This window comes from Manis pentadactyla, chromosome 14 (genome assembly GCF_030020395.1).
Source record: "Manis pentadactyla isolate mManPen7 chromosome 14, mManPen7.hap1, whole genome shotgun sequence".
NCBI classification, from domain to species: domain Eukaryota; kingdom Metazoa; phylum Chordata; class Mammalia; order Pholidota; family Manidae; genus Manis; species Manis pentadactyla.
Window position 1 is genome coordinate 52,047,737 of NC_080032.1, and position 21,210 is coordinate 52,068,946.

The 21,210-nt window shown below is 35.5% G+C and overlaps 1 protein-coding gene across 7 annotated transcripts in view; it reads left to right on the forward strand.

The window, feature by feature from the left end:
• ANKRD28 (ankyrin repeat domain 28) overlaps window positions 1-21,210 on the forward strand; it is a 223,431-nt gene that overhangs the window by 187,989 nt on the left and 14,232 nt on the right. For all 7 annotated transcript variants that reach the window (XM_036901013.2, XM_036901012.2, XM_036901016.2 and 4 more), the window contains 11 exons: window positions 783-897; window positions 2,209-2,291; window positions 3,534-3,597; window positions 4,840-4,908; window positions 6,842-6,982; window positions 13,405-13,516; window positions 14,388-14,414; window positions 14,826-14,900; window positions 17,665-17,866; window positions 20,341-20,428; window positions 20,661-20,778. In XM_036901013.2, the coding sequence (XP_036756908.1) occupies window positions 783-897; window positions 2,209-2,291; window positions 3,534-3,597; window positions 4,840-4,908; window positions 6,842-6,982; window positions 13,405-13,516; window positions 14,388-14,414; window positions 14,826-14,900; window positions 17,665-17,866; window positions 20,341-20,428; window positions 20,661-20,778 (1,094 nt within the window). The remainder of the gene's footprint in view (window positions 1-782; window positions 898-2,208; window positions 2,292-3,533; window positions 3,598-4,839; window positions 4,909-6,841; window positions 6,983-13,404; window positions 13,517-14,387; window positions 14,415-14,825; window positions 14,901-17,664; window positions 17,867-20,340; window positions 20,429-20,660; window positions 20,779-21,210) is intronic.

The following is a 21,210-nucleotide window of genomic DNA, read 5'->3' on the forward strand; positions in this document are numbered from 1 at the left end:
TGTGTTTGTATCTTTGGTAATTTTGTTTTTCATTTATTTTTGTTTTGTTTCCCCTGGATTGTAATATAAATTCTCCAGCAGTTAGAACTGGCTTTTCTTAAGCACTGCTAAGTAGAAAGCTGCCTTTCCACTGCAGTTTGTATTAATGTATTTAAAAAACTCTATTGCATTTCTCTTTTTTCCCCTTCTGAATATTTTAAACTATTTTTAGGATTTTCATTTATTTTCTGAACTTGTATTCTTTTGCATTGAATTAGTGCTAGGCAAGCTGAACTTTTAAATAGAAACTTCCAGATGCTTTACTTCAAAGAAGTGTTTCTAAGCAATGTTCCAAGGAAGTGTTCAGTTAGTGTCCTCAAGATAATAGCTGTTAAGGTTTTGCAGGGAAAATGTAGACATAGGTTCATGATCAAGTAATTCTTGAAGCATTGCGTGTGTTCTTGATGACACATCCAGTGTGCATCTTAAAGCTCTGAGAAGTCTTGCTATGAAGAAATGTGTTACTATTGTTTACGATGGTGGTTTCCAAATTTACAGTACCCCAGAACCCTTTTGTCATTTTAAATCTGTTAAAATCTTATGCTCAATTCACAAAATTGTTTCAAGTATACCATATGTAACCCCAGTACCTGGCCCAATACATGCACTCTGAATGAAATCTAGTTAAATTGCTATGTCGATTGGTTTATGCTTGAATAGCATTGTACATTACTTTCCATGTAGTAGATTTGACTTGATCTTATATAGTCCAGAGTCTGAAAGTACATCCTTTAAATTTGCAGGAGCTGTAATTGACTGTGAGGATAAAAATGGAAACACTCCTTTGCACATAGCAGCAAGGTACGGCCATGAGCTGCTGATCAACACTCTTATTACAAGTGGTGCTGACACTGCAAAGTAAGTACTTAACCAAGGTGTTGATAGCTTGGTGGGAAACAGAAGTGAACTACAGTCTTCTAGATATTTCAAGTAGCAATGTAGATTTTATCCTCAACTTTGTACTTAGTTGCCTGAGCTTTTTCTGTTTTGTGTTGACAAAGTGATAGAGTGTTTAATATGATCTCATTTTGTAAACTGGCATAACATTTATGTATATATATATATTTTTTTTTTACCCCAGTTCTTTCTAGATTATGAGATATGTGTAGTTTTGATCAGAGTTTTTAATGTTTTATGGTCTAAGTATTTTTAATCTAAAAGTATATAAAAGACCCAAGAAAGTTTATTATATAGTGAATACTTTTCATCCAGACAATACTATCTATAGATAGTGGTTTTCAGACTTTGTGCTGCAGAGCTCAGGGACCCCTTAGTAGCTGCTGCAAAGGATCCCTTATCCTCCCCTCCCACTTTGGTCAGATAGTACACTTTTATCAATTTTATATATTAAAGTTTCCATGTAAGATTTTGTTTGGAAGATGGATTCTCTTGCATGCTTTGCAGAAGTAAATACTCTGGCTTAAATGAATGTTTATCATTCCTATGTATTTTTTTATATTACATTTATTTAAATTTATTAACATGTTTTAAACCTTTTAAATTTTCTATAAATGGTATAATACTAAACATTTTTCTGCAACTTTTTTTTTAATGGGAAGTTGATTTGCCTTATGTAAATATGGGTTTTCTTCACATCTGTACAAGTAATTCTACCTCATTCTTTTTATTATTATTATTATTATTATTATATAAACATTACACAATTTATTCATTTTCCTTATTTACAAACAAGTTGCTTCCAGTTTTTTACTATGACAAAATTACTGTAGTGAACCTTCTTGAACATTTTTGCCTTGTGGTAATGATTCTCAACAGCAAGGCAGGGAGAATGGATTTTGCTCCCTAGGCAGATGTCCATTTTTGGTTGTCTTTATTTGGGGAGGAGGGTGTTAACTGGCATCTAGTATGGGTAGAGCCCAGGAACACTACTAAGCATCCTACATGCACAGAATAGCTCCCCCCCACACACAGCAATACCTGTATTAACAGTAGTGCTGAGGTGGGAGAACTGTATTCTGAGGAAAATTGCTGGATAATAAATTATGCCCACCTTCAACCTTTTGCCAGATTGCTTCCAAAATTTTAAAGATTTTGACTCATCTGAGTTTCTTTGTAATTTATTTAAGTAATTGTATTTCTTTGTAATTTATTTAAGTAAATAACTACTTTTCTTGAATTGAAATGAGGATACTGTCCTCTTTACTCTAGGCGTGGCATACATGGAATGTTCCCTCTCCATTTGGCAGCCTTAAGTGGTTTTTCAGATTGCTGTAGGAAACTTCTTTCTTCTGGTAAGTTGAACCTTTGCACATTGATTTCCCTTTTTCTTTTTTTTTTTTTTGTCTCCCAAGCCCTCCCAAATTTTAATGCCATCTGTTTATCCTGCTTTTCTAAAATTACATATAGACGTGTCCAAGTGTGGAACATTTGTTAACCCCTCTTAGAAGGTGTTGGGTCCTTTAATTTTAAGATTAGATTTTCTCTTCAGCTCTGGGAAACATTTTATTTTTCCAGCGATTTCCTCCTCTAGTTACTCTTGTAGTTTGAAACAAAACAGACACAGTAGCTTTTTATAAATATTACTATAAAACTATGAACCTTATTGAATGCACAGAATTACTAAATATATAAGATTTAATTAATCTTAAATGATATTCTATTTGTCAAGCTGTTAAAAATTGAGAAGATTTTGTGTATTAAAACTCATTGATGAAGGTAATATGGAAGAAAGTTTGAGTGAAAATTAATGTATTTCAGATACTTCTGAGTTTTTCTTAATGATATTTTTTTAAGTGAGTTAATTCTCTTTTGAGGTTCTAAAGTGTATATGTATCCACAAGTATTCAAATAGCCATTTATTCATGAAAAAGAATTATAAAATCTCTTCTCAGTGTTAGTAACAATCCACAGGTTCGAAAGCACCTATCACTTTTTTAAGGAAAAAAAACAGCTTTAGTAAGATATCATTGACATACCATATAATTCACCCACTTAAAGTTTACAGGTCACTGTTTTTCAGTATATTTACAGAGGTATTTAACCATCACCACAGTTTTAGAACATTTTCATCCCCCGTAAAAGTAACCCCATTGGTGGCCAGTCCCCATTTCCTACCTTCCCCAGTCCAAACAGCCACTACTCTACTTTCTGCCTGTTTATCTTATTCTGGACAGTTCGTGAACATGAAATCATCTAAGATAATGGGCTTTTGTGCCTGGCTTCTCTCACACAACAAGGTGTTCTCAAATGTCATCTCTGGAAACATGTCAGTACTTTATTTCCTTGTATTGCTGAATAATATTCCTTTGTGTCTTGTGGCTGTTAAACCAGTACTGTAGCACTTATCCTAAAATCTCCAGTCCTTTAGAGGTAAATTTTTATATTTTATATTATTAATCTATTTTCAGTAATTTAGTACCTATTTGTAATTCATCGTTTTGTTTGAGATTGGGGGTATGTAATTCCTGACATTTCTTGACAAAATAGTATAAAGTAACACATCTATAATACATAAGATGTATTCATTTTTATAGGGTTTGATGTAGATACCCCAGATGATTTGGGCAGGACCTGTCTACATGCAGCTGCGGCTGGAGGGTACGTCAACAAAATTCTCAATTTTTTATGAGACAGGTAGATTATTCGAGCAAGTTTTTCTCTTCTCTTCATTTTTCCTTACTAGTTTTGGGCTACCACAAAATAGAAAACAGACGTAGGAGGAGAAGAAAGTTCCAAGTAGTAGAAATTGCTTTTTTCATCTTTTTCCACCTTAGCTATAAGTTGTGAGTGGGGGAGAGAGAACGGGCCTACAAAAGGAAGTATTGCTTTCTATAAGGTCATTCCTGGATAAATGAAAAAATACATCCATAAATGAGAGCGTCAGAACATTAGGAATGCTCTAAGGAAGGTGTTTGGGGTTTTTTAATCATGATTTCAGAAAAAAATATTGATGGTCTGTTTTGTCTTGCCTCTACTCTATATAGGAAGAGGAAATTCTGAGACTGAAAGATTTTTGGACAAAGTATTAGGTATTACTGCTAGGGGAAACTAGGCAGTTGGTTTGAACAACAGGCTTCAACTAAACTCTTGGTGTTAGAAGCATGCTGATAATCTAATGTTTCTGATCATTTAGATCCTAAGTCTAAAACAAGTCATTTTCCTGATGACTTACCAAAAGGACATGCCCAAGAATTTTATTTCCAATAATAATTCCAATAGAACTCCTAGTGGTTTCAGAGGACAGGTGTGCTGAACCGCCAAGACTACCACTAGAGCAGTCTGAGTTGAAGAAATGGATTGTGAACACATGTAACTGGGTGCTCCAGTTCTCCCAGGGTCACCAAATAACTTCCTAGTTCAAACCTAGTTTCCATGTTATTTGCCTACAGAGAGAGGGACAGCAGACAACATGAGTGCCCCTGCTCAGTTGGTAGTTACGGTTTTCATTGTAACCTTGTAAATTATCTGATACTGATGTTCAGGTTGTCAAAAATTAAATTACAGAAATACCCACGAGTGTAATATACTTCCTACAATTTTAACTAAGGATACATCTAAGTAAGCAAGCAGTCAGAATATAGAAGAAGATAAGGGAAAGCCGACTTGGGATATTATCTGTGTTTTCAAGTTCAATATTTTTTTAACCCCTTTTAATTTAATTTAGTATTATATTCTAAATAAGATGAATTTTAATGTTTTTATTCTTCATAAAATATAAATCATGTCATTTTATTCACTTTACTCTCATTTGAAAATTTCCTTTTATACTTGTTTAAACCCAACAATTTCATTATAAAATTACTGACAATTGATCTTCTAAACTGTATTTCCTCTGGATAGGAATTTGGAGTGCCTAAATCTTCTGCTGAATACTGGTGCAGATTTCAACAAAAAGGACAAATTTGGGAGGTAGGGTGTGATACAGTTCCTCTGTACACTGTAATAAATGTTAGAAGTTAGCCTCTTTTACATTGTAATCATGATTCACTAAAAGGTCTAAATAATGATTCTCACCCACAAACTTTTTCGACCTGGGCCCCTGCCACAGCCACAGCCTGCCAGCCACAGCTTTACCTTATAAGCATGTCTTACCTTTTCATGTCCTTCCTCCTCCTCCCTGTAGTACAGCCATGGAAATGAAAACTCCGTGGCGCCTGTGTTCCTTCCGGAAACTCCGAAGACTTGGAGCTCAGTAGTGCACTCGTCCTTTCCCTCCTCCGAGTGTTCTTTTGTCAGAGACTCCGCTGCCCATGTTTGCTTGCAAATACATACATGTGGCTTCTTGCTCCTCTTCTGTCACTTTCCGCACACACATAGACACACACCAACACATCCACACACACCCTTGAGTATGATCTGAGGAAGCACCTGTAAAATGAGTCCCTTTGTAGTCACTTGGTCGGTCCTCATTCTCACAGTTCAGCCCAGCCCTCACTATTGCGAGCAGGCGTGGTAGCAGTGCCCACAGCTCCCTTTATCTACTGCGTTACTTAGAGTAGGAATTGCCCTAGAGTGGCAGAACCATACAGGAGAGGACTGAAGGCAGTTTGAACTGGTTTGAAAAATAGAGGCGGCAGTAAGAGCAACCTCATGAGTGTCAAGAGTTTGAGCATAGTTCCAAAGCCAGTGACAAGAAGGAGTGTGTGTATCAGAAGGAAGTGTGTGAATGTGTGTCAGTGCATGTGACTGGGCAGTGCTAAAGGAAGTAGAGCTGTGTATGGTAGGGAGTCAGAAATGCATGTAAGAAAAGAAACTATTCAACCTCATAATTACTTTGAAAAACAGATTGTTCTCCTAAGCCTGTTAATGAAAGGAACTAATGACCTGCAAAATCAAAATAACTTTGGCTTTGGAATGCAGTGTTTTTAGCTAATTTGCTATATAACTATATTTTAATCCATCTTATATTGGTTAATTTGTAGCACTTGAAGCATTTTATGATACAAATAGCAGAGGGCTTCTGAAGCATATTCTGATGGTAGAAGCTTGAAAGTAACTCAGGGTTTAATTGCATTTATAGAAATGCTATTACTATACCATACTATTATCCAATAAAGTAAAATAATGTTTTACTATTGTTTCACGAGGTAAATGTTTTCGAAAAAATTATACCATGAAGATTCTAGACTAAATTTGCCTTCACCCTTCTGTTTTCTTCTTTTTTTAATGAAAAGTTGTGGAATCATCATAGTTTTATAATCTAAAGGCAGGGACTCCTAAATTTAGTAACATTCTATTTAATTTCAGTAACTGGAAAGAAATTAGCTATAAATACTCAGTATTTAGAAATTGAAACAGTACATCAACTCTTCTGAATAATAAACAATCCTCAGAACTGCATTTTTTGTTTGGAAAATGTGATATTACTGTGTACCTCTACATACAGTTGATGTAACAGCATTCTTAATGCTTCCATATTTCTCTTACCCCTTAATTCCTCTACTGAGACATGAACAGAAGCTGCTATCTCTGTACTATGAAGCATTTTTATTAGTATAAGAGAAGCTGTTGTTAAAATGAAAGTTTTCATGTTTCTGAGCAAAAGATGAAGAGAATCTGTAATTTACTCAGAAGACTGGAATTGTTACTCTCTGAGGAGATGAAATACTATAGCTGTGTCTATCCTTATTTCCTATTCTTAGAGGTTCTCTGCCAGTTTACATTTTCTCCTAGCTTTCTGTCCAGCCCTCCAAAAGACTTGGTATATGGCAGAAATCAATCTTCAGGCTCACTATAAACACAGTTATTTGTAATTGAATGTGGATTGAGAGTCAGCTGTGCTATTGTTTACTGGTGTCTGTCCATGACTTTTATTTTTGTTATATTAACTTGGGCACAAAAGATCTCCACTGCACTATGCTGCTGCCAACTGCAATTACCAGTGCCTGTTTGCTCTTGTGGGCTCAGGAGCGAGTGTGAACGACCTTGATGAGCGAGGCTGCACCCCCCTGCACTACGCGGCCACATCAGACACAGACGGCAAGTGAGTACCGTGTGGAGAGAGTGAAGGCTTGCTACCTCTGTAGACCAGCATCTTCCACATAGACAGCTGCTTATTTTGGAGATGTATATTTCCTTTTTGAACTTTTTGTTGTTGATTATCTTTCCCTGAACCTCTGGTGAGAGAAATGAATTGATTTTATAAGTATTCCTAAATTATAGTTATTGCTACCTATTTCTACTCAGCAGCTGGCCATATTGACAGATGTAGAAGAAGAAAGAGAAAGACCCTCTCATCCTCCCAGCCAGAAACACATCTTGCTGTCACCTCATGTGTTTTCCATCTGACTTCTTGGCTGCAGCAGCCTTGAGTATATCACAGGGAGGGGGAAAGAGAGGAGAGAGGTAGACAATGCCATCAAAGATTGGGCAGAAAACTGAAAACCAGTACTCTTCAGAGGTAGAATGTTCATATTTGCAAGGGATCCTTATAAATTGGTATCCAGAAAAGGGAGTACTTGAGCTGACAGAATCTGGCACATAGTTGGTACTGTATATTGTTTAAATAAATTAGATAATGAAATAAGTAAATGTTGGCCAAGAATGAAAGAATGAGAGACAGAGAAATTCTTTCATCATTAATACTCACCTAAGTTGATGAGATCCTTACTGTGGATTGCCTTCTTGGAAGGAAATACTCGTTGGAGACAGGGAAGAAATCCTCGTGTCTGTGATATTCCTTATGTCTGAGTCACTGAAGAGTAAAAATACCTGCAGGAAAAACAATTAATGGTTTCTGGGGAAAGATTTTATGAAATAGACTTCAAGGAAGTTGTGTTTAACAGAGAATTATTTGGTTGGTTTTTAGTATTTACTGTTTACCCTCAGTATAAAAAGCATAATTGATAGTATTATTCACAAGTGTTGATTTATTATAAATTCTGTAACTAATTTCAAAGCCTTATCTATAAGTAACACTTTGTTGTGTTAGATTTGTGGCTGAAATTCTAATCTTGAAGCACTAGTAAAATGTATTTTCTATTTGCAGGAACATACCACTTTATACAATTACATATATATCAGAGTAGTTAGGTACTGATAGATTTTGGGCAAAGTTGAATTATCACAAGTATGTTTTTGGATAGCTCTTTAAAAAAATCTGTGATAAAGATTTTATAAATCAGAAAATACATTGGTAAACTTGCATAAGTAGATTTTCCTCAGATTTATAAATTTTGTTATTTCAAGATTTGATTTATAAAATTTCTAAAAATAGGTTATACCTAAAATGACTTACTACCATCGATAGCACTTTACCAACTGGTTCTTGGTGTCACACAGCATTATCTACATAAATTGCACTGAGAGGTCACACACACCACACAGAGATTATGTGGTCCTCCTGCCCTTCAACAAATATGTTAAATCTGAATTGTTACACAAAAACAAAAGGATAGCAATGTTCAACTCCTACTTTTTGTGATTTGTGGTTTTATTTTAAGCCAATCTACTTTACTATAGCAGTGTAATTAATCTTTAGGTTTTTTTGCCTAATATAAACTTTTTTGAGCAATAAGCTACTAATATTTATTATTTAAAGAATTCTCAGGGTCTACACCAAGCAGCCAGATGTACTAGAAAGAACATGAACTTTGAGATCCAACAATACACTCTAAATCTTGGGGTCCCCATATTACGTACCTCTTTGAGCCTGAGAAGCAATTACTAAGCAAAACCCTATCTGTAAAAATTAGAATGAAACCTACTTAGAATTGTGGGGAAAACTGAGCTCATAAGTATAAAAAAGCATAGCACTGTTTTTTGGAACCTCTGTTTCTACACTTCAAAGTGTCAGAAATCCCACAGATCCTGGCTAACACTGTGACTTACTGACTGCAGTGGTTGGTTTGCTGAGACCCATCTGGAAGCTGGGAGCCACAGTAACCATTTTAAGATACCAGTGGCATCTTTTCAATAAGTGATTGTTTTAGAGACTGAAATAGTAGCATTAAAGTTTTGGTTTATTTTTCTAAATATTAAGGATATAATTCCCAGGAATAGCTGCATAGTAAGAGAATCTAGCATGATTAATTAGTACTTCTGCCAAAGCAAGTGTGAAATATTTTCTAAATGAAGAAACAAATTCCCCACAGCTTCAAATTACCATTATTCAATATGTGTTGGTTTGATTTTTTTTAATGATTGTTTATTAATGCCCTGTCGGCATCCCCAGGGAAAGTTGTTTATATCTTAGAATTTTTGATAACTGACATTTTTTTCTGCTGTTCAGAAGTACATAAGTAATTAAAAGTCTCCTCTGCTTTATGTTCCTCCATCCTCACTTTCAGTAAATACCGGAAAAATATACATGAAGTCTTTTCTGATTTACTCTGCTGGTCACCCCCATCATCCTAATACCTGTATTCTCTACCACAGTCATGACTCAGCCAACAAAAATATAGTTGTCATAAGAAACATATTAAGTGTATTAAATGTTAACAAATAAAATTATCTTTGCCAGTTGAAGAGAAGTAGGACTGGCTTTGAGCAAAATGCTAAGGATCTCCCCCATTCCTCTGTGTGTATAAGAGAAGGGGAAGGCCAGGAGTTGTTTTTCCTGATTACTGTATAAGAAAGAAAGCCTCATGCCTGTTCTCCTGAAATAATCAACATTATCAAGAGTAATTCTCTATGTGTGTATAGATCATTTCATGTCCCTCACAGTCTTATCAAAATTAAAGACCTAGTATGTGCCGTTCCTTAGCCTTTTCTATGTTCATATAATTGTGTATGTAAATGTGTTTATGAATGCATAGATACATTTCATCAAGATTCACTTTTATGGTGATAGTTGGCATTTTTCTCAAAAAACAGATTGTATTTTGACTTTTAATAGCATTATTTTTGCCTGTTTTTGAACTTTATACGGAATCATACAGGTTTTTTAAGAATTTTTATAATCCTTAGATTTATTAATAAGCAGTTGATATTTTTATTGCCAAAGTTAATATATCTTTAAATTTCCTTTTGCTGTGACATAGTGAACTGCATTTGACTTTTACATATGTCTTTATATCCAGTGACCTTGTTAAAACACATTTCATATATATATATATATATATATATATATATATATATAAGAGACAACATTGGCTCTGCCACTTGTGGAACTTTGAAAAATTGCTTATCCTCTCTGTGACCATTTCGTTTGTGAAATGGGGGTGTTGGTCTGACCTATCTCATATAGACATAGGCGGTACAGAATATCGAAATCCTTAGAACAGTACCTGATACACTGTAATCTTCCTGTAATGATTAGCTGTAGTTTTTAATCTATGCTTTTTTTTTTGTAAAAATAGACACTATTGTACACCACAATGGGAGGGAGTAGAGAAAGGAGGGCCTCTGCTAACAATACCACATTCCCTGCCCTGGACTGAGTGGTTCTTATCCAGGGCTCTGACCAGCCATGAGACACATCGATGTAAATTGGTCTGAACTTGCAGCAGAACTCAGAAGTGGTAGGAAGGAGTTCATGGGTGGTGGGGGAGAGTAGGAGAAATTAAATTGTTGGCAACGCACCCAGATTTAAATGATGTACTTAACTGGAACAAGGATATTCCATTTTTCTAGCATATTAAACAATATGTAATAGTAAGTGTAGTATATTACTTAGCTAATAAGCCATAAATATTCCTCCAGATTTGCATACAGTTTATTTCACGGGAAGGAGAGAATATACAGTATCTTCATGTCTTACTTTTCTGAGTTTTATAAAATATGAGCATGTGTTAATTAAAAGCACGATCCAGATTTGCAAATCAAATTATTTGGTAATTCAGTATTTATAAGAACCCAGGTTAAAGTATCACTCTTAACTCATTAACCCCTGTGCTTAAAGCATTTCATAGCGTGGAAATAACACTGGCTGAAAAGAAGACCTGAGTCTTTGCCATATTCTAGCCAAAAGATTTGGAAGCCATTTAATTTTCCAGAGCATCAGCAATTTGTTGTTGTTACATGGCAGTGCTTATCTCAGAAAGTAGTTGTGAAAATTGGTACTGCTTTGCAAAATTTAAAAGGCATATCAATAGAAGGAGTTTTATCACTAACTCCTAGCCTTTGTTTTGTTACAGAAGACCATCTGAGCTATGTGAATGTAAAAAATTAAAGAATATGATTTCATAAGAACTACTGCATGTGTAACAGTTAAATTATTTCAGACCATTTAATGCTGTATACTTGGAACTAGTCACTATGAATAAAGCTTTGAGACAAGCTCTCCTGCTTTAGAAAGTAAATGGGCACTTAGCTACTTGTTTTGGGTTTTTCAATACTCAGGTATCAGCAAATTATCTTAAAATAGTGTGTTCCACTGATAGAATCCTTCTTACATTCAAATCTCAGTGAGAACAACTGTTTGTTTTATCACTCACATCTAGAAAACCTGATTAAATATTAAAGGCCTTGAGTGAAGTGTTTGTGCCTATAAAGTGATGTGATTGCCCTTCAGCCCTGCAGGTCTTTCCTCCACCTCAGTGAGCCAGGCACCTAGGAAGACTTTAGAGTCTACACACTGCCTGAAACACTTGCCATCGTGCCCTCAGAGTTAGTTCATGAACACCAAAAAACACCATTCTGGGACTTCAGAGCCAGATTCGGACTTTTTGATCATAGTGATATGACACCTTGTTCACTGTGACTAATATCAAAATCTCACTTAAAAGGGTGAACATTTGCTACCACTGAGGGTATTGTAATAAATATAGATCCTGCAAGTAGTTTCTAAGAGATCTAAAGGATTTTAAGCAATTCAGCATTAAAGAAATAAGGGCTGGCATTGAAAAGAATGGCTATATATATATATAATTGAAGTATAGTTGATGTGCAGATTTGTATTGGTTTCAAGTCTACATCATAGTGATTCAACAGTTTTACATTATTAAATCCTCACGCCAACTAGTATAGTTACTATCTTTCAACACAGAAAGATATTACAGAACTATTGACTATATTCTCTGTGCTGTACTTTCATCCCCATGACTAATTTTTATTATGGTTGAGATTTTGTGCCTATTATCCCCTTCACCTATTTCACCCCCTCCCCCATGGTAACTACCAGTCACTTCTCAGTGTCCATGAGTCTACTGCTGTTTTGTTCATTCTGTTTTAGATTCCACGAATAAGTGAAATCATATGGTGTTTGTCTTTCAGCCTGGCTTATTTCATGGAGCATAATACCCTCTGGGTCCATCCATGTTGTCACAAATGGCAGGATTTCTTTCTTTTTATGGCTGAATGATATTCCATTGTGTATATGTACCACATTTTCTTTATTCATTCATCTATTGATGGACACCTAGGTTGCTTCCATATCTTGGCTATTGTAAATATGTGACAGTAAACACAGGGGTGTATATATATTTTCAAATCAGAGGTTTTGTTTCTTCAGGTACATTCCTAGAAGTGGTACTTCTATTTTTAGTTTTTATATAACTGAATTTTTAACAAGGAATATTTGATTATAAGTTTTTTCCTCCTTGTAGTAAAATTAATACTTAATTAGACATATTGCAATATTTAGACAAATCATCACTGAATAATTAAAGACTTGAAATTTGAGCATGAATGGATTTTAGATTATTTAGTTGTATTCCTATCCCCATCTATCAAATGAATAAACAGAGGCCATTTCACCATAGTTGGAAAAGATGCTTGATGTGATTTCAGTCTTATAAGGGTAAAATGATTTGCCCAAGATCACTGTTGTCAAATTAATTCTGAAACATATCTTTTAATTTCTAATTCATACTCTCTTTTTTTTGCTACAGTAACAGTAAAATTTATTAAAGTCATAGCATATTGTGAACCTTTTCAGTACCTTTTAAAATTACTTTCCTCATATTTTAATAGCACAGGAATGAAGTCTGTCTCCCATGGGAAAACCTTTCCTGTTACCTACATACACTTTCACACTGTTCACACATTTCTCAGCCTTTAATTCAAGATCGTTGAATTCTCACCTTGGTTTCATGAGATTTTTTTACATCTTCTTTTGAGCTTCCTAATGAGGTATTACACTTACTCTATTCGAGACAGAGGAACAGTAACATCGCCAGCACTTGATGCTTGCCACCCCCAAGAGTTCAGTCCTACCAGATGTTTGTGTGGGGTAGCTGGGATCTTAGATGGTGACTGTAGAAACAGCTGTCATGTATACTGCACTTGCTGACAGACTGTGAGGTATCCACTTTGAATGAAGAATCTTTTATTAATGTTTTGTTTGTATTTTTATGATAGTTATAATTGTCATTTAGATGACAAATTTATGTGGTATAAATATGTTTATGATTTTTACATCACTCAAATATAAGAAAAATTGTCAGTTTTTAGTTTCAAACTGTGTTTTTATCATTGGTTAAAATGCAGAATGTAGAATTTTGAATATGTTGTTACTCTGTATAGGTGCCTGGAATACTTACTAAGAAATGATGCAAATCCAGGGATCCGGGACAAGCAAGGATACAATGCAGTTCATTATTCAGCTGCTTATGGTCACCGTCTATGTCTTCAACTGGTAAGATTCCTAAAGTCTTACGGAAGGACCAATGTGAATTTATATTCTAATAATGTAATGAAAATAAGAATAAATTAATCAAGAAACAATTTCTATTGCTTTTTAATATTTTTAGCGTCTATACACCTCTTAAATTCATTCTTACCTCAATAAGATACCTCTCATTTCCTTTTCCCTTTCCAGGAGAAAGGAGAAAGATCTCTAGAAAGGGCTGCTTATGTCCTTCCCTTATGTTACAGATATGTGTAGCATTCAGTCCCCCTGCCCCTTCAAACAGATGTTTTCCAAAAGTTCCCCCATATAGTTAGGGAATTCTGAAAGACCCATTCTTTTAACAGTCCCTCCTGATAAGGGAGATTACTTCTGCAAAGGAATTTTTTATTTCAACTGCAACCTCATTATTGAATATACACAGAAAACCAAAGTGAAAGTATGGGGCAAGTTAAAGGTTCTCAATTGTGTAACATGCTTCAAACTAAAGGTTTCTTTACTTCGACTTACCTTGTAAGTTATATGTTGCTTTCTTTCAAGGGGGAATAAATTTAAGGAGAATGGATATAAAAGAAAAAGGAGGCTGACATATTTAATACTGCATTTAGAACCCTGCTACAGAAATAAAAAATATTACCTTAGGTTATTGTGTTGTCTTTACACTAAAATTTTAAACCCATGAATATAGATTTGTGGTCTATTGTATAGTTATTTAAAAGACTTGATTTTGGGAGTCAAAAGATAGAAATTTTGGAGACACAGGTTCTGGATAGAATGTAACAAAACCCTGCGTAAATAGAGACCTGTAGATAACATATATCTCTTTAATATATATGAATACTTCCTAAACTAAATATTTGTATTTTAAATTTTACTACAGATTGCAAGTGAAACTCCTTTAGATGTTGTAAGTATTGGTCAATTTCCCCCCTACTATTCATATTTTTTTTTTTTTTTTACTGTCACTAGAGCCTGTTTTACACATTCTTGGGAACAGAGACAGTGACCCAAATTGTGTCTGTATGGGGGAGGGGATCTCTTAGTTGGTAATGATTAAGTCACATTTCCCTCAAGCTTTTTAGTCAGTAGCTCTCCCTGAAAGGGCTTAGTCTGTGGTCCTTAGCACACTTGCAGGGTAATGGGTTGTATAAGCCTGCCAAGTCTAGTTTTCACAATACATGATCTGGAATGTTTAATTCATATTCAAGTATCAATTTTTACTCCAGTGTGTATTTGAACTTGGGGAAGGGGAAGCAGAAATAATTGCTCTCTCTATAAAAGTATCGCTTCTGACATTTAACATACTTTTCTTTCTCAGTTAATGGAAACCTCAGGAACAGACATGCTGAGTGATTCAGACAACAGAGCAACAATAAGCCCTTTACACTTGGCTGTGAGTATCGCCTTCACAGCCGCTTGTGATGGCTGGCTTGCTGAGAACATCTGTTTGTAGTGATGTGAACTAGTACCCAGGACTTAGGGTCCATGTCATGATCATGGAGTTAAAACCTCAAGAACTTTTTAATTCAGAGAATTTTTGAGTGCACTTTTGTTGTGTTGTTTTGTTTTAAAAAAACTACATGATCTTTGGGCCCACTCTAGGAGAGAGAATATACCTGTGTTATGAATGTTAAAGTGCACTGCCCTAATGGTCCAGTTTCTAACTGGCTAAGAAGATTGTATAAGAACTATGATTTTGTTGTATTTCTATAACTTTTTGCTTACTGTGTAATCTTGGGTCACCAACTCCATGTGTCTTCACTGGTCCTTCAGTCGCTCATACTGTAGGATTTGGCTACATTATCTGTATTGTCCTTTCTAGCATAAGATACTGATGAATTTTTTCTTCTTAATGTCAGTCACTAAGAAAAGGTGAGGAGTGAGCGTGACAATTCCTTAAATCAAATAAAGGAATGAATTACCTTAGGAATTTTGAGCAGAGCTCAGTCTAGTTCTGTGCTAAGAGAATTGATTTTTGAAACAGAGTTGGGGGTATAGAGAACCAGGAGACTTGGGTACTGACCCCAGCTATTTGTGAGACCTCTGATTTTAAGTATAACAAAATGCTTTTATAAGGGTATATATTTAAGTTAATGTGGATCACTACCAGTTCAGTGAGCCACTTGTTTCTTCTCATAGATAGTATTTTTTATCTTAATATTCTGCTTGCATACTTTCTAACAGTGACACATATGTATAATGAATTTTCTGCTTTGTCTTTCTGCTCCTTGCTCCCGACTAGTACTTCCTGCCGTGTTCAAAATAACTAAGAAGGCATTCTGAAGCTTCCTGCTTCCTTGCCCTTTGGGTCTTTGGAAATACTATCTACTCTTCCAGACTTGCATAATAAATAAGTCATCTGAAAGGGCAAAGCCAACTTGGAGAGAACAGGCATTTCCTGTGGTAGCAAAAGTGAAGTCTGAGCAGATGACTAGGCCCCTTTTCTTGCATCATCATTGCTCTTGTAGTGACTCTGGCATTTCCTAAGCACTTACTAGGTGCCAGACTAAGCACTTTGCCAAATTTTTTAATACATTATCTTAAAAGTTGTAGTTTCTTTTTACTACTTTTTTTACTCCGTGGCTATTGTGAGTAGTGCTGCTAGGAACATGGGTGTGCTGAATAATATTTTTAAGCTGAAGTGGAAACAATTTTGTAATTAAGTAAACTAGCTTCAGTGAAATGGATTATATCACGCTTCTGCATTTTCGTTTCCAGAAATGACTTGAAGTCATTTTGTTTCCTACCAAACTCCCCCAGGCCATGACAACTTGATGCAGTGAAAACACACCATCTTGAGGCTTAGGGAAACTGGTCTTTGTTCCCGTCTTCTCACACACTAGGTATACAAGTCCCTTGTCTCGGTTCTGTCTTTAGGGGAAGACCCCTGTGACAAATCATGGCTCCTCATCATTCTTATTTTCTCTCTCCTTTTTAATACATCTTCAGCATGTACTGTACTTGTCAAAGCTCATTCTTTTAGCAGCATAATTTCATTGACCTGCTACTGAGGAACAAGATCAGATGTGATCACAGAACAGTCGAGTTCAGTGATCTCCAGTCACTTCACTCTTTGAGGTAGTCATGCTTGTAAGTAGTCAGAAACATCAAAGTAATCAGTAAGACCCAGGGCAACTTTACCTCTTAATGGTACTTTGCGACATTTTCCACTAGAAGTAGCTTTATACTACTTTGATGCAATGTGGGACCCTCCTTAGTAGCTAAGTATATTTTACCATTAGGGGCAAGTTCAGATATGGTAGAATCTTAACATTTCTCCATTCCCAATGAAAAGTTCACATATGATGAATTACCAGCCCATTAGCTAGAGGTCTGAATGTATCAGAAGAAGAGACCTGAGGAACTCGCTTAGCCACAAAATGGTGAGAGGAGCGGACTAGAGAGATCATTCCTTTCGTGCCAGAACTGTGTCTTGCTGTGTCATGTCCTGCTCAACATCTAGTCCAGTGAGACTAGTAGATGTTCAATTGACGTCTTGGTTTTTGAAATAAGTTATCTGGAAAGCTCCTTTATCAGACGGTGTCAAGAAGAGGTCTTCAGTCCGACAGATCTGTAAATCTTGCTCTGTTGCACAGCAAAGACAGTGCCTGGCACTCGGCAGGTATTCAGTATGGCTCAGTAAGAAATGTTTATCTTTGAGATATGGCATGTTACAGCGTAGGGTAGTCTTTTTAATTTGAAAAATCAGAATACTCAGTTACTAGGTTACCTTCAGTTGCTGGTTGTCTCTGTATTATGTAAAGTATAGGAAAATTTTATCAGGGAATTAGGTGGACCACTGAGCTATGATTTAAGAACTCAGGCTTTGAAATCATAGAATGAAAGCTTTAATTGAATCCATGTCACAAATTGTGGAGTGTCTGCCATGATGAGTCAGACATGGTATTCTTATGAAGGAAATCACCTGTCATTTGAACTTTGTGGAATACCCATTTTCTAACACTGTAGCCTACTATTTGGTTATTAGAAAAATGTATAGTTAACTTTCTGACTTTTCAATACTGAGGTTTTGGAGTATATCAAATATAATGTGAAGACAAGTTTGCATCCTTTATGACTACTAAGGTGTCAGGGAAGTCATCTAAATATGTTTTGTTTTGTTTTGTTTTTTAATTTATATTTTTATTTATTCCTAGGCCTATCACGGTCATCATCAAGCACTGGAAGTGTTAGTACAGTCTTTGTTAGATCTTGATGTGAGAAATAGCAGTGGACGAACACCCTTAGATCTGGCAGCATTTAAGGGCCATGTTGAATGTGTGGATGTACTCATTAATCAGGGAGCTTCAATCTTGGTAAAAGATTATATTTTAAAGAGAACACCTATACATGCAGCAGGTATGTCAAAAATCATGTAATGATTTTATGTACCACTTTCCATCTAATACTCTTTTCTTTTCCAATTTCTTGTATATTACACTCCTAGTAATTGGTTTTGACTTTGAAAGATCAAATGGTTCTGTGCTCAAGGAAAAGCCAACAGCAAGATTACTATCCCTTTAAAAAATCATTATCTACCTTATAAATTGGGTTTATATAATAATCTAACTTCTGAAGTACTACTTAACCACAAAACAATGCAATATACTTTACTTCTTTTTGGTGGAAGTTATTTTGAATTGGTATGTGCTTTCATTTAACAGTCAGTAAACATTTTGACTTACTGTGCCAGGTACTGCGTTAAACATTTATTCAGACAAGAATTATAGAGCACCTACTTTATTGCAAGAACTAGTCTATGATGTGATTGTGGTGGTGTGAATATGTGAAAATGGAAAAGTCTGTGACCATGCCACTGTGGCCACTTGATGCCAGCCAAGTCATAGCAGGTGCAGATTCACAGCTCTCAGCAGGACTTACTACAAGACAGTGCTTGTCTTAAATAATCAGAACTGGGACCCTTGAAGAAATCCAAGACAGGTATTTTGTTCATTGCCAACAGGCCGTCCTTATAGGATGAGACTCATTTCACTTGGTTTGGTTATTCTAGAGCGAGCCTGAAGGGCACAGGAGAGTATGCGTCTGAGGCTTGGTTTCCAGTCCTTTGGAAAACCTGCATTGTAAAAGACTATAGGTAACATCCACTGTTGCTCCAGAGCAGCCTTTCAGAAATTACCAGATAATTCAGGCAGGGCTCAAAGACAAAAATTTTAATAGTGGACTAAAACTCCTAATAAACACATGTATATAAACTGCCATGTGGTAAGAATAAGAAGTAAAAATGCTGTTGTTATCTCTTCTGTCACTCTACGACTTGAAAAACTAAGCACAGATCATTTGTCAAGTTAATTTAAAGCTTTCATGGAATATTTGCACTCTTAATAGGTAAATATTAAACCAAGACACTGACCAGTCCCTGAGAAGTGTCTAACCAATGTCATAAGGCCTAGGAGTCCTACCCACTGAAAGAACTATAGGTTACTGTTTGTACCTACGTACTCAATAAATGCAAACCTTGGTTCTGTAGACACCTTTCCCATTTGGAGATTTGCTAGGGGGTATCTAACTCATAAGTCATGAAAAGGATGTTTTTTTCTGGATGTGAACATCTTCCCACAGTGATGGTATGTATGCAGTATTTTGGATATTGAACTTACATGTCACAAAAGCTGGTCAGCAGCTGCTGTGTACTGAGTGTAAGTGAATTCATTAAAGAAATGATGGACCAAATAGAATTTTCTAGTGGGGTGCTTCAGTGCCACTGTAACTGATTACTGTGAGAGCTGCTGGCATGGTATGGCATACAGATAGGTGGCAAGGAGGTAGAAGTGATTTTGAGCCACGAGTCTTAAGTAATACCTCTTAGAATTGAATATAGCTCTTAAAAGGTACTATAGAATATAAGATACCTAGCTTACTTTTATTAGTTTTGTCATCTTTTAATTAGGAAAGAATAGTAATAGATATTCCTTTCTTCATCATCATGTGACTTACATATTTCCTTAAACTTAAAACTTTATTATCTTATGGGCAGGACCTGAATTTTGCCAAGAATTTAACTTACCTTACAAGCTTACTGTTTTCATGAGGTCACTTCTAATTATACCATTGCCCATTTTATGTATTTGGACATAGAAATATGTTGTTTATAAGGATCAGTTTTTCTTTTATTATATATGTATCAGTTGGAATTCTTTCATAGTAGCCCACTAACAGGTGACTTAAGTTACAGGAGTTTAGTTCCTACATAAAATGTCAGAGGCAGAGGGAGTTCCTGGGCTGGTTCAGCAGTAGTGTCAAATTAAAAGATTATGTAAGATTCTCTATTAAACACTCATGCCTTTGCACTTAGGTGACAGAGTGGTCGCTGCTTCTGTACAGGTTCACATCTAAAATCAGAAAAGAAGGAGGACTTTTCATTATCAGGAATAAAAATATTTCCCAGAAGCCCTCCAGACTTCTTAACATCTCAGTGGTCAGAACTGGACCAGAGCTCACCCTGAAGCCAGTCACCAGCAACAGAGAATGGAGTTGCTGTGACTGACTTGATCTCATCATGATTTCATCCCTTGGCTAGGGGCAGGCCACCTTCCCTTGACCACATTGCCACCACCAGAAAGTTAAATAAAATGAACATTCTGTTAGCAGGGTAGACAATAAGGGAGAGCTATGGCCATGATTTACCATAAGGAATTTATGTCTATTCAGTTTTACCAACAAAGGCAATAAAAATCTATACGTATTTTTCTTTCTTGCCCATGAAGTTCAGTGAAACTGTCCCAAAATTCTATGTAGGAAATGTGTTCTTCCATGGACATTTTCTATTTTACCATTACATATAATTACTGAAATTTTTAAATATCACTTTACAGCAACAAATGGTCATTCAGAGTGCTTACGACTGCTAATAGGAAATGCAGAACCACAGAATGCAGTAGATATTCAAGATGGAAATGGACAGTAAGTTTTAATGATTTTTAAATTATTTTTAGGATGTTGGTAATCTTCATACTTTTGCTCCTAAGTCTATCATACACAGTGTTTAACTGAGTAACATTGTATATAGTTTTTTAATTTAAGTACATTTTAAAGGTACATCACAAAAAGGCATGTTTAGAACATAGGCTAGCGCACTGTTTGTCATGGAGTGGAGTCTGAAGTGCTAACACCAAACATTACCACTGTTGCCCAGGACTCCTCTGATGCTGTCTGTCCTTAACGGGCACACAGACTGTGTCTACTCATTGCTGAACAAAGGGGCTGACGTCGATGCCAAAGACAAGTGGGGAAGGACAGCATTGCATAGAGGGGTAAGCAAAGATATCCCATTTCTTTACAAAGTTTTTATGACCTCATTTACTTAAAACTGAACTATAGGCTTCATTTATTTTGTCTTCATTCAATTTTTACCAAATAATCTTTATCGTTATCTTTGAGTATCGTAGTTTTTGAACACTAATTTTAAACAACTACTAACAATTAATCCAGGGAACAGCAATGTTGGAACAAAACTTTAAAACCGTAAATTCTTGAGTAGAATTAATATCAATTCTTTTTCCATTATCACAACTATTTTCTTAAATGTTTTTATCTTTTTTACCTTTGAAATGTCATAATTGTCAGTGAATTCTAAGTTCATCTATTCCTGTTTTTCATACTCTTTATATTTTGACAGTTACTGCTTTACCTGAATTTCTAAGTCACTTTGAATAAAAATACTGAATTATTCAAAAAATGATACA